Below are 14,597 nucleotides of genomic sequence, written 5' to 3'. Positions count from 1 at the left end.
TGGTATTAGTAGCCCCAACTATGATATAAGAACCTAATTATTTTCTTCAGTCAACACATCCAATTAATGCACAGACTTGCCTTTTTTTAACAGGGAAAGAGAAAGAAAATGAAGATTCTGGGAGCTCATATGGAGGGGAGATGTCTGATGTTGGCAGCGAATGCTTTCCATGCAGGGAAGGATGTTCTTATTGTCGAGACGATACCCCCTGCTATGCACAGGAGGATGGATACTTACGAATTGCTATAATCTCCTTTCAAGGAGTGTGTATGCTGCTAGATTTCATCAGCATGCTGCTTGCCTACCACTTTCGCAGAAACAAGGTAAGTGATTGTCATTTGTTCATTCGGTGTTGTGTTTCAAAGGTTTGATATTTAATGTGAGGGTTTACAAATATATATTTATATATCATGATTATTCTTTGAGGACTCGAGGAAAGTAAAGACCTACATTTACAAAGGAGGTTGGCAACATTTTCCAATGCTTTCAATCGTTTATTAAAACTTTTCCACATAGTTAACTTGGATGTTTTTAATTTTTTTGTAGTACAACACAACCCATTGTGAAGAACCAAATAATATGGGTAGGTCATGGATATCACAAATTAGACTTGTAATCCGGATACAAATTTAACAGGCTATTTCCTACAAAAATAAACTAGTGAGGCCAAATACATCTAGAACAGCACGAATCAAAACAAGGACTTTTTGCATAAGGAGGACAACACATCTTAAAATCCCAATGAGTACAGATTTAAATATACAGTCAATTGTGAAAATTGGAAGTGCTGATAGGAGGCCAAAATAACCCTCAATGTAATCATTATTCTGAATGACGGAGTCACAAACTAAAAACAAATGCACAATGGCAGAATGATTAATATAGTTAGACTTTTAGCTGGAGATATTAGATTGGGGTTAACCGAGACAGATTGTGTTCTGGATGTGGAAATATTGTGCTCTCAAATTAAGTTTATTATGTGGACTAAGGGTTAAGTACTGGGATGGCCTAGGTTTAGGATTACATTTCCCAGTAAACTTTGCTTACATTAGGGTTAGTTCTGCAATTCCGCTGGGTTAAGTAAGATGGATAGACTTGTGGATTTGACAGAAAAAAAGAAAAAAGAAAATTAGTAATTACAAATTAATACATTCTAAAATGCAATACAGTAATACATATATTGTTTTTCATTGGTTACAAAATATTTTGGAACAGATTCTACCAGATTTGGAAACCCTATAAACATAGCATAACTGTCACAATGTAGAGGAAAAATATTGTCTTTCTTTGATAGAATGGGACTGCTGGTGTCATGTCCAGTTATACATTTTGCATTGGTCTTCTAAAAACCTTGATTCTCTGGGTCATTCTGATCCTGCACCCCATTTTAGTATAATCATATTGATGAGTAAGTAACCCTCTCTGCAAACAAGTACATTCATGTATTGTATGCCCATACTATATGAGGTCCTGGAAGATCCTCTCACTCAATTAAGAAACATCTTACAAATTAATAAAACATTGCCTATGTTTTCATGTATTCATGCAGTACTTTCATTTATCATAGCCAATGTATGACAGGTCATGTAATCAAAACCATGAATTAAATAGAAAAGTCAATATTATTGACTTAAAATTATGAATTTTGTTTTAAAATCGTTTTAAGTGCATGTTAAAATACATGTTCTCTCTCCTCTTGTTACTAAATGTGACTCCCTCAATATGATGACTTTTAGCTGCTGCTCTAGAATGCCTCTTGGTGACGTGAATTTATTTATTTATTTACTTACTTTTGCTTTCTTCTGGAATCCACGTCAAAAACCTCACTTCAGACTGACATGCTAAAGTGGAATAGGCCTTGAAGGCCTTAATGCCATTTCACGCTGTAGGAATATGAACATTAAAGCTACATTATGGTTTGCAATGGACCAGAGGAAAAATATTTTTTAAGTAAGGAATGAGCCTCAGGCCCAGTTTCTAATAAAAGAAAAGTGTATCATCTAAAGACAAAAACATCAGTACACATGTTGCTCTATGTTGAGACCCTCATACACATTTCAGCATAAACTCTGTGAATCTGAAACAGTCTCAGAACAGCCTGTTTGATTGCTCTGAAACCCCTTGCAGCCTCTTGATCCATTTTCCTTCATTGTTGTTTAGTATCACAGCGAGACCCAAATGACCCAAAGTCAAGGTAAAACAAAAACTAAAAAACTTAAACAGCAGAGTAACAGTTTGAGTCTGAGGTAATATAATCTTAAATGCTCTTCCTCAATGAGTTAGCAAGCCTGCATTGGAAGATACCAAAAAAAAAGCCATAATGCACCTGCCTTTTTATCATTTCCAATAACTCTGGACACAAATACTCACATTGTTGACCTTTGATGTTTGACCTTTGACTGTATCTACTTATGTTATTCCTCTCTAGGTTGATTATAACCATTCAGAACAAGGGTAATAATAATTAATAATAATAGTAATCATGTAGAGTTAGTCACTGAGGATGCTGCAGAGTGTAGAGGGGGAGAGAACAATGCAAATAATAATGTACATAATTACTCATACTTGAGTAATACAGAGATTGTTTTTTTAGCAGCTATACACAACCTCTAAAAACACAGACTTCTTTATGGAGCCAAATCAAACGCTCACACTTGTTTGAGTAATAATGCTGCATTGGGATGCATCTTGGGATGATATTGTTGCTGCCTGTGTTTAAGGTAATATGTGCAAGCCTTAACATGTCTGACCTAACTTGCTGAAGTTGTCCCCTACTGTTACATAACCCCCTTCTGTGATTTACACATCTCAGCTGCAGTTGGCAGCCTGAAATATGGGCCACTAGGGGCCTTTCTGGAGACTTGCATCTTTAAAAATGTATAAAAATGAAATGCCTAACTTTCAATCAGAAGGTTTAGAGTGCGGTGAGAATTAGGAACTAATGAATGCAGGCCAAGCATCTCCGTGTTCAATATTCACTGTGGATGAGGACATGGTAGGGTCTAAGTGCAAAGTTTCTAGGAAAGAAAGAGGTGGAGAATGAGAGCTAAATAAGGTATTTTAATGAGGCCTAAGGCTGTGGAAACTTTTGGAGGGTAAAGGTTAAGATGAAGGCTCAACTCCACTCTACCTGACAGTGGGTTTCATGGCAGTCAACATTTTTAGTCTATATATAGCTGTGCTGCTTGTATCCATAATAACCCACTTATATGAAGATCCATTTTCCAGTTATATTTCTGTACTAATAGTGGTGGACATCTAAAAGTCTCATATGTGGTGGAGATATTGCATACTCTCTTTTTGTGGGTATCTATCTAATTGGATAACACTATACTACTGTAGGTCTTCTAACAAGCATTGCTTTGTTAGACATCACCACACTGCATTGATCAGGTAAAAATAACATTCTTGTCAAATCTTTTTCAGAGCATCAGAGCTTCTGGACTAGTTCTCCTGGAGGCCATCCTTTTTGGGGCTCTGCTTCTCTACTTTCCAGTGAGTTTTTACTTCTATACTTCCACGTGAGTGACGTAACTCGCTCAAAAGCATGTATTGCAAAAAACAAACAATAAAAAAACATTGTGGGGTTTATAATAATAATTGCATTTTTTAATCTTATACTTTAATACTAATTAAAGTTGTAATCATCATTGCAATACCAGTGCAACTGTAAATAATATTCGCTCTGGAGACTCTAGTGCATTTAATGAGAAGCTGTTAAAGAATGCAAACCAAATGTGACTGAACAGAGCAAATGCTGACTGGTTTTGATTCCACCTACATTGTTCTTAAATGATTTTGGACTACTGTATACAAAAAAGGTTTATTCACATAGTGTTTTTCACATTTTATTTTAAAGTCTTTAAATAAGCAAACATTTTGTAGGGTAAAATGTTAGCTTTTACTGGGCAATTTAGAGGCTCTCATATTGACTGTTTGTTTTAGAAAGTGAAGAAAATTAGACAGATATTACTTATCCCAGCCTAGGTAAATGGGGCCCAAAACAAGTACTGTATGAAAACATATTTCAAATGTATAAAGACATTAAATTGCTGATTTTAATAATAATAATAATAATTCTATAAAGATCTTAAAATGAGTCCAATGAAAATCATACATCTTCTACATGAGAAAAAAGTAGCAACAAATAGATTTGTGAAATGTAGGGTCATTGATACCAAATACAATTACAGTTTACAGTTGAGCATGTTCAAGGGGAAATAAAATATTAAAATATAAACTAAAAATAGATCTGCACACACAGCTCAGAATTACAGGTTGAACTCAGGAATTTAATAAAAGGAAATAATCTAGATAAGAACAGAAAATGTGTAAAATAAATTACTTACTACCAACCACATTAAAATGATAATTAAAAATGTGCAGCTATGCCGGTGTGTTTGTTGCTCTCACAATTATAATTTGTGTAGTGCTCATGTAAGGGTTATTCTTTATTCCCTTAACTTACAAGGCTATACGCTGGTGTAAAGGTGAATTGAAAATGTAATTAAAACTGCTTTAAAGCAGGTTATCAATAGAGTTAGGAGTTACAGTGCTCTAGAAAGTAATTATCATTAAATTGCTGTTGTACTTTTCCACAGTGACGGATACACAACAGAGGTCTATGATGCTGTGTCATGTTTTCATCTATTATTAAAGGCACTCTACTTGGGTGGTGTGTTTATCCCCTTGAGATTGAAAAACTAAACAAATGCAGATATACATTATATGAGTTTTGCGTTTGTGGGATCAGAACACAAACGTCAAACCCATCTACCTTTTACTAAACAAGAAATATTTTCTTCACATTTGTTTCATTACAGTACAACAATTTTGTGAAATGGGGACTGTAGTGTCAGAATTCTTTATGCCATTTACAAAAGAGGGCATCTTATAATGCTATTGAACTGGCCTGTAGAGAAAGGACAAAGTGTTTCTATTGATCGCTGCATTGGCCATTTCAAGGACCCCGCTCTATTCATTGCTAACTCCTGTTTGAGATCCATTCATAACGACTCATTGGCAGTTAGTTGTGTATTATGGTATCTCAGAAAATGTTTATAATCAATTTAAAGAATTGCGTCCTATTGCGTTGTCTGTGAAACGGAACTAAATTGTTGTAGTGCTCTCTTTCCAGTGCTGCTAAATATATTTCAGCAGGACCGTTCTATTCAAAATAATTCCAGTGTATTAGGAGCTGAAACATATCCCGTCTCATTCCCATGGCATTCTGCTTCGTGGAGTAATGCAATTTTGTTGAATATGTCACATGCAATAACATCACTATCTGCTGGAATAAGCCTGTTATGTAGAGCGAGCAAAAGTAAACGAAATGACAGAGAAGGATTCTATTTAAATCTCAGGGCAGCATTCTGAAGAAGGTAGCAAACTCTACATTTACGTTTTGACAAATCAATCAGCCTTCTACCCCACTGTGTCTATGTATCCTCAGACTGTCACAAAGACATATACTGTGTGGAGGTGGGCGATAAACTCATTCCTCATCAGAATGTGTGAGCACTGTCTGGGTTACTGGGAAACCAACAATTAGTCTTATCTTCCTTTGAAACTAATTAAATTGATGTTGGCCATAACGAGCCATACACAATGTCAGTATGTGGATAATAAAACACCAGATTTTAAAATAATCCTCAAATGACATGTATTAGGGCTTTTGCACAGACTGCATTTATAGAATTGTGTCTCTATACGTCTCATATTTATGCTTTCTTCATGACACCAAAATCAGTAGTTAGGATAACACCTTTTCTGTGGCTTGTTCTCTCCTTCGTTCCCCGGCTTGTCTTTTCACTGTGTTGCTGTATTTGGGGGCTTTCCTTTTCCCTCCCAGTCCATCTGTAGCTACCAGATTTTTTGCTTCAGATACTCCCCTAAGCGTTATTTCCCTGACTGTGTTCCACACCGGGGAGTGCGGCTTCTTCTGGTCCGTTGCCTCTTCCTCCCTTATGGCAAATAGTTCTTCTTTTTGCCATCTTGCCATTTCTGTGTTGTTCGTTTTTTATACATCTCTAACCTACCATATACTGTGCATAATAGGATGATGATAATGCATGAGTCTGAAGATATTACTGCACAATCAGATGTTCTGTACTATATATGTCATGTTGGTTTTAAGCAATAATGGTGGAGCATCACAATGCATTGCCATTATAAAACTAATGAGAAACAAATATCATTGGGATAATACATTCTGACCCTTAGGTTATTTTATATAGATTTTGTTCTTAGCTTAACTAGGTCTGCCAGTTTCAATATACACCACAATAAAGCAAAATAAATAAATAAACAAAACAAAACACAATGAGCGACTGAAGATGGTGCATTGTAGTAAAGACTGTAGAAACATCAGAGACCGATACAACCATCCCTGCCAAAGCATGCATTTTTAAAGAGCCCTCCAAGAACAAACATTATCACACAGTTAAAAATAATGCTCCTGATTAATTAATAGCGGAGCTGAAAATTGATGTTTCAGCTTAGATTAAGCAGGGAACTGCCTCGGCATTTCACAGGCTGTAGGAGAGAAATTTTAAGTCTGAGGGAGATAGCAACTGTGTTTCAGAGCATATAAAAGCAGATGTGATATGAAAACTATTCAGTGTGACAGGGAGACCCATCTATTATTTGTTCTTTAAAGTATTAAAGTTTTGTTTCCTCCAAAGAACCTTTCATCTGAACTGTGTGTGTGAAACATATGAGGTTTGAGTGCATACTTACCTGATCTCTGTTTGCCCATGATATGAAGTGAAATGTTTCCTTGTTTAGGGAGAAATGTTTGGTGGATTAATCTTGGGGTGTGAGGTAACCCAAAGGTAAACAAAATGGCAGCCTTGGAGACCTCAGGCACGTAATGTCCAATCAGCTAAACAAGATGGCTGCTGACATTATGTTTGAGGGGCAAAAGGGTTTGTTGGATTTTTTTTTTTTTTTGTAATTGGTTTAACTGGTAGAAAAAAAAATATATATATATATGTATAATGTGATTTGTTGAATGTTAAGAAATATATACAGGTATATACACTCACCTAAAGGATTATTAGGAACACCATACTAATACTGTGTTTGACCCACTTTCGCCTTAATTCTACGTGGCATTGATTCAACAAGGTGCTGAAAGCATTCTTTAGAAATGTTGGCCCATATTGATAGGATAGCATCTTGCAGTTGATGGAGATTTGTGGGATGCACATCCAGGGCATGAAGCTCCCGTTCCACCACATCCCAAAGATGCTCTATTGGGTTGAGATCTGGTGACTGTGGGGGCCAGTTTAGTACAGTGAACTCATTGTCATGTTCAAGAAACCAATTTGAAATGATTCGACCTTTGTGACATGGTGCATTATCCTGCTGGAAGTAGCCATCAGAGGATGGGTACATGGTGGTCATAAAGGGATGGACATGGTCAGAAACAATGCTCAGGTAGGCCGTGGCATTTAAACGATGCCCAATTGGCACTAAGGGGCCTAAAGTGTGCCAAGAAAACATCCCCCACACCACCACCACCAGCCTGCACAGTGGTAACAAGGCATGATGGATCCATGTTCTCATTCTGTTTACGCCAAATTCTGACTCTACCATCTGAATGTCTCAACAGAAATCGAGACTCATCAGACCAGGCAACATTTTTCCAGTCTTCAACTGTCCAATTTTGGTGAGCTTGTGCAAATTGTAGCCTCTTTTTCCTATTTGTAGTGGAGATGAGTGGTACCCGGTGGGGTCTTCTGCTGTTGTAGCCCATCCGCCTCAAGGTTGTATGTGTTGTGGCTTCACAAATGCTTTGCTGCATACCTCGGTTGTAACGAGTGGTTATTTCAGTCAAAGTTGCTCTTCTATCAGCTTGAATCAGTCGGCCCATTCTCCTCTGACCTCTAGCATCAACAAGGCATTTTCGCCCACAGGACTGCTGCATACTGGATGTTTTTCCCTTTTCACACCATTCTTTGTAAACCCTAGAAATGGTTGTGCGTGAAAATCCCAGTAACTGAGCAGATTGTGAAATACTCAGACCGGCCCGTCTGGCACCAACAACCATGCCACGCTCAAAATTGCTTAAATCACCTTTCTTTCCCATTCAGACATTCAGTTTGGAGTTCAGGAGATTGTCTTGACCAGGACCACACCCCTAAATGCATTGAAGCAACTGCCATGTGATTGGTTGGTTAGATAATTGCTTTAATGAGAAATTGAACAGGTGTTCCTAATAATCCTTTAGGTGAGTGTATATATATATATATATATATATATATATATATATATATATATATATATACTAACTTCAGGCCCAGTTGCCTAGTGTAAGTGTGGGAATGTAACACACAGGTCTTAGTATCAGTAGTTCAAAGAGTTAGCCGACATTTATATGATTGCTTTGATTTCTATATCTTTTGGTTTTGGATTTTACTATTACTATTACTTTTAAAAAAAGTAAGATTTTTTAATTTAACCCTTGGGTTTGGAGTCATCTCTTGGAATAGCCAAACCATCAATTAGGTCAGTGAATTTAATGTATCACATATGTATGTCTGTATATCTACATCATCACCATCAGCCCATATCGATCCACTGTTGGTTGAATGCCTCTCCAAGATTTTTCCACTTGCTTTGATGTATAGCTTCCCTTTTCCACATCACCCGCAGAGTTTATTATTTCATCTTCCCATCTTTTATGTGGTCGTCTTCTAGGTATTTTTTCATCTCTTGGTATGCATTCGATAGCTTCCTTTGCCCATCTATGATCTGTTTTTCTTGCAATGTCTTCAGCCCATTTTAACATTTTCACTTATTTTTGATTGTTCTTGGGTCCATACATGTATTTTGCTTACCTCTTCTTGTTATTCCAAGCATACATCTGTCCATGCTCCTTTGTGTAATCCACAGTTCCTGTAACATTTGTGCATTTAGTGACTGGGTATCAGAGCCACAGGTGTGCACTGAATATGTGCATTGATCAAATTATTTTATCTTCAGGCAAATGGGTAGATTTCAGCATGCTGTTTCTTCCAAATGTAATTAATTCCCTTTTCACTCCACATTTTTTTCATAACGTGTTTTATATTTTATAGAGAGGGTTCCTATGGGTTTCATAAACATCTAAGCATTTGTGTTTTGTTCTGTAATATTTACTATTATTCAACAGAGGAACGTATAAAGGAATTGTGTGATGGAATTATAAGTAAATGTATGCGTTTTGTCAAAGCTAATTCACGTGTATCATTCTTAATTTGAATGATTCATTTATCAATTATATTTTTTTAGAGAGTTGAAAAACTCATGCTAGTTGATAGTGTGTAAACTTTTGACTGTCACTCCACGCAAACCAAGCTTGAGATCACCATTTTAAGGTGATCCTAGTCCCTCCATTACATTTATAATCTGTGCAAAACAAGGTTTTTGATGTTTCACAGCTGTCAAAATGAACCAAACTATGTGCGTAACTGAACTGAAGTGTGAATTGTATTCTCCGAACAAACTAGGTATGAAAGGGTTGTTAGATCTGCCTGCCTAACACATTTTTTTCTGAAAAAAGCAGCCGAATAAAGGTTCCTGCCAGGAAGTGAACATGGAAATCATTATTGCAAAGTATTTTTAGAAAACAGTTTGTTTTTATTTGCTCATTGACTTGCATCCACATTATTGATCACAGCCATGGTTTCAGTGTAACACAGTGTAACAAAGAAACGCACCACAAAACCATTGTTCTTGTTATTGTTCCCCAGTTATGCTGAAATCTCTTGGATTGTGTTCAAAAATGTTCAGACAAAAAGTTTATTTCCTGCTTATTTTGCTCAAAAATCAGTCTGTTTATATGTTGGTATAAATCAAGGAATGGCTAAAGAAACACAGACCCAATTATTTAGAAATCTGAAAAGGTAGGACACATCACAATATTGTATATGCAGATGTCTGTAGAAATAAAAGGTTGATGTTCTGCAGTGGGTTTCACTGAGAGAAATATGGAGAGAGAGAGAAGAAAATCTTGCAGAGTAAAGGGCCAGACCCACTCTGATTAACATGACTCTTTACCAATGAAGAGAGCCCCTACAGAAGGTGATAATGAAAACAGTTTCAATGAATGGCACAGCGCTCTCCTGAAGAAATCCTCAGTCGCTGAGGTTCTGGAGAAGTAATTTACACGTTCTCAGTCTGAAGAAGAGCAAGCCCATTATCTAGGCTGCAGGCCTTGCCCTTAGGGAGAAGGTGTCAACTTCAATGTGAAAATAGATTCATTTGTGCATTGAGACTCTGCCTTTACATTAAGGTGTTTTATAGATTAGAGAAGATATAGCTGAAATAAAACACAAGCAAGGCAAGTGGAAGACCAGATGCTACAGTCCAGCAGTGAAGGTGAAGAATGCAGAGACAGATATGATATTTATGTCCTGAAGCCATGTTTAATGTTCACTGTTCATCAGTGCAAGTGCTTGTGCTAACTGTGGTGATGTGATGGCTGTCAAAACAATGAAAATTACAATTGTTGAATTTCCCAGTGCATCATTGGTTCTTGATCTAATATCTCTGTGAGCTCTGTAAGAGCTGGCTTTGTGTAAATATCTGAGAGCAAACAATAAATAAATACACACAAAAATGAGCTCCCATCCAGCCATGTTGTAGTGTACATCTTCGCTCATCCAGCATCTCGATCAGTCTGTGGTCAGTCTGTCATATGTGATAATAATGTATGTTTTGACTTTCTTTTTTCCCCTTTCTAATTGGATTTGACAAATGGGTTTGATTAACAAATACAATGCTTGTTGGCTGCTTGATCTGGAAACCGCTTAAATCCTTAAAATAAAGATCATATAACATATCTTAACCCTTTGCAGATGATCTAGTTTAAATTACATTAGTTTAAATGAAATTGTCCATACTGTAAGTTTTCATACCCCCCAAGGGTGGTGAATACTTCCTATAGCCACTGTATGTGTATCGGTGAGATATTTGTTATGAACACTTCAATAGGAAGAATCATCTGTCTTCGTGTACAGATGAAAAATTAAAAACATGCTGTTGACATTCTTATTTTAGTTACTCTAATGCCTAAAATATTTGTGCTTTTGAATTTTGAAATACTGTAGAGCAGCAGTAATAAAACTTCATATATTTTTTTCTGAATAATGTTATTTCCTCGGCTTTGTTCTTCTCTCCTACAATTTCAGCTTCTCCTTGACAAATGAGTGGCTCTGTAGGTTCAGTAGTTGCAGTGTAAATTAGGCCAAGATTAACTGTATTAATCTCTAAACAAAAATATATTGGTTTATGTGTTCTTACAAATAGTTAGTGTGTGAGGTTGAGAGTAAATTATGATTATTATGCACACAGAATGTGTGTGAAACACATAAATGCAGTTTGTCATGCTTCATGTTAAAGGTTGTGCGTGGTGCCTATTTTACATTACTTGCATATTTCATGTGTACTTAATGTTTTATGCCATGAAAACAGAAATAGAATTCTACAATTTTTGCCATATTGCCATATTGGCAGCGATGATGACAACTTCATAGACACCTCTGGAAAGAGTTGGAAAACCTTTCTTTCATATAATGAAAATTACCACATTTATACCAAGTTAGCAGCTGTCTTTATTAATTAGTACATTTTATCAAACAGTTTATGTTCATTAATTAGCTTTTATATTATTAAGTGCATATTTTCTAGGTTATTTAGTGTATTCAATAAGTAAATCAAAATATTATAATTTGAGTTAAAATAGATGTGATATACATAATAAAAATGGAAAAAGAAGAATGTATCAAACATAATCAAGCCTGATTGGTTGTTCTCATATCTGTGATGATAAATTTCAGGGATATATTATACATGCTTTTTTGTGTGTATGTTATTGCCGCATATAGAGAAAATAGATTAGATATGATTGCCAACATCCACTCTGTCCCTAAGTGCTGGGCTGAGTTTCCTGTAACATCCTACGCCAGTGCATAAAGAATCAGCACATGGCTAAATAAGTACACAGGTACTATGCATTCAAAAAGGGTGACAAAAGTGTCAGTGATTTAACAATTATATTATATATTATATAAGCATAGCTGAACAAGGCTCTGTGTCATCATTCTAGTCATATCATCGATCTTAACAAAGCATGACCCTAACCTAGCATGACCTGCCTAACTATTCTAAACATTCAGTTTCTCTCCTTACATAATTTGTAATACTTTGGACTCTGTTACTGTTTGTCTCTCTGCCATTTCCACTTATAGTATGTCCTCAGGCAGGGAAGGGGGAGGATCCTCAAATGTGGATTTCACTCCACTGTCAGTTGAAATGGGCACACGTTTGAAATTGAATCTATTTTAGCAGGACTGTCTTTTTGTCCTACTACCTCTGAATGATATTGATTAATCTTGGTTAGACAATCGAGGCTACCGTACGGTTTGGAGTACAGGGCCTTTTGTTGTTGGCACCGCAGCTTCAGTTCAGAGATGCCATCATTTTTCCCGAGGTATATAATTGAAATCCAGATGGAGCAGGAAATAAAGCAGCTAATGGCTGATCAATAAAGCGTATTTGAATTCTGACCTTGACGAGATGAGCATTTCTTTAATCAATACTTGTAGTTTTCTGTAACTGTTTAATGTATTGATTAGAATGCCTTAATTTGCATTTATATTGTCTACAGATACTATGCAGCTGGATCCTTGTCAGGAGAGTGCTACTGTTTGTTAGGGGAGGTTTATCTGGAAGCTACAATTAGGTACAAGAGTCAATGTGCTATGTATGTATATAATAATTAATGTATTAATTCATTCATTCAATTATTTATATTTGTTTACTTTAATTCCACATTAATGTAGTCCCACATGGAGAGATACACAGATTTCTCATTAATGATGTGCTTTCTTCAGCTATGTGGTTATCACCTGCAATGAACCTGTCCTATCCTTTGAAAGACCTATCCTTTGAATAACTGGTGTTTACAGGATTTCTACCACTGATAACTGGTCGCACCTCTTAATTTATGGTTTACATTTTTCAGGAGAATCACCTGCATGTACAAGTGGCTCTCAGAAGTTCTCCCATGCTATTGATATATTTCTGTACTACCAACCAAAAAGATTACACTGAAACGCTCACATTTCTTTTTAATAATGCCCAGGACCACAGCACACACACATATCACCTCCACCCACACAACCACATAGTTGCTCTGTAATGCATAACATTGATAGAAAAAAAGTTCTGGGTATACGAGAAAAAAGAAATGCAATTTATAAGTCAACTTTGAAGCTAAGATTTGATGCTAAATCTTGCTCTAAGCTCATAGAAAAGATGTGAAGACCGAAAACATCCCAGATATCCCTTGACTGTAGCCATGCATTGTGTGCGAGGGTGACCTCATTGATAAGAATGGCAATGCCCTAGTTTCACAGGCTCCCAGTTGATGATGCCCTGGAGACCACAGGTGGGAGATGAATTTGTTCTATTAAAGTCTCATTCTCACCATTAGTTCACATGCTCACACGTACTCTTGACAGTGCCATGGACAGATGGTGAGATTGTGGAAATGAAAGACTTGAGCAACTTGTCTGTGTCTGCTGGGATTATATTTAAGTGGGTTATGGTTTTTTTGTTTTGTTGAGCACATGAGAAAACAAGATACATAGTGGCATTATTTCATTGCCACTCAGCTCAAATAAATATTTGAAATATGTCATCCAATCTGCTGTTTCCTTAAGGAGAAATTGTATGGAATGTCTTTAGGGTCACAACGTTGAGTTATGAATGGAAATAATCCTTAAAAATATATTATTATTGTTTACGTAGTATTCATTTCTACTTAATAATCTATCTGTGCTTGGAATGGTACAAACCTTCTGTGTGGTCCAGGAATGGGAACTATTTGCAGCCTTCTCAGTATTGTTTTAAAGCAGTTATTATAGGCCTCCATTTACTGAAATCCTTTTAGCTCCTTAATGGGCAAGTTTATTGGGTAGAGCGGCGGAAGAAGCCTTAATATTGTAAGCAGAATAAAAAAACAAATGCCCTTGAATATTTCATCAACAGTGGATGGTAGTTGGTATGCTTATCAAGTGGAGAATAACACCCAAAGGGGACTATGGGTAATTGTGCATATATAGTGGAATTCGTCAACAATTTCATAGCAAAGCTGCTGATAGGACACTGTGTGCTGTCACTCAGGGAGCCTCCCTTGCCTGGTTTAAGTACCTCAGCGCCTGGACATCCAGTCTCTTTTGCTGTTCGCTTGGGTTCGTGAGTACTCAGTCTTGTGTGCAAAAGTGTGCTTTCTGCCGTCTGTTTGAAAACGATTTAATGCAGCGGTTGCCTTCTATTTTTGTCTCCTTACTTAATCGCTTGAGTAAAAATTATTAATATATTTTTGCTATTAATAATTTTACATTTCCATGTCATTGAGCTCTGTGTTCATATTACTTCTGTTGGAGACTTTTCTTTTTACCATATTATTATTGTAGACATATCTTAATTGGCTAAAAGCTTATGTGTATATATTAATATATATAATAAACAAATTATTATGTATATATAACCATTTAACTAAAATGTATATCTGTATATAGTATGTTCACATTCTTTGATGTATT

The 14,597-nt window shown here is 36.3% G+C and overlaps 1 protein-coding gene across 1 annotated transcript in view; it reads left to right on the top strand.

Annotated features, from left to right (window-relative positions):
* Positions 1 to 14,597, top strand: part of gpr158a (G protein-coupled receptor 158a) — a 93,858-nt gene that overhangs the window by 54,131 nt on the left and 25,130 nt on the right. The window contains exons 4-5 of the mRNA XM_066718156.1: positions 94 to 323; positions 3,427 to 3,495. Coding sequence (XP_066574253.1) covers positions 94 to 323; positions 3,427 to 3,495 — 299 coding nt within the window. The remainder of the gene's footprint in view (positions 1 to 93; positions 324 to 3,426; positions 3,496 to 14,597) is intronic.

The sequence above is a fragment of the Amia ocellicauda genome, chromosome 2, assembly GCF_036373705.1.
Source record: "Amia ocellicauda isolate fAmiCal2 chromosome 2, fAmiCal2.hap1, whole genome shotgun sequence".
NCBI classification, from domain to species: Eukaryota; Metazoa; Chordata; class Actinopteri; order Amiiformes; family Amiidae; genus Amia; species Amia ocellicauda.
The sequence above is the reverse complement of the archived record's forward strand: the minus strand, read 5'-3'. Positions and strand labels throughout refer to the sequence as shown.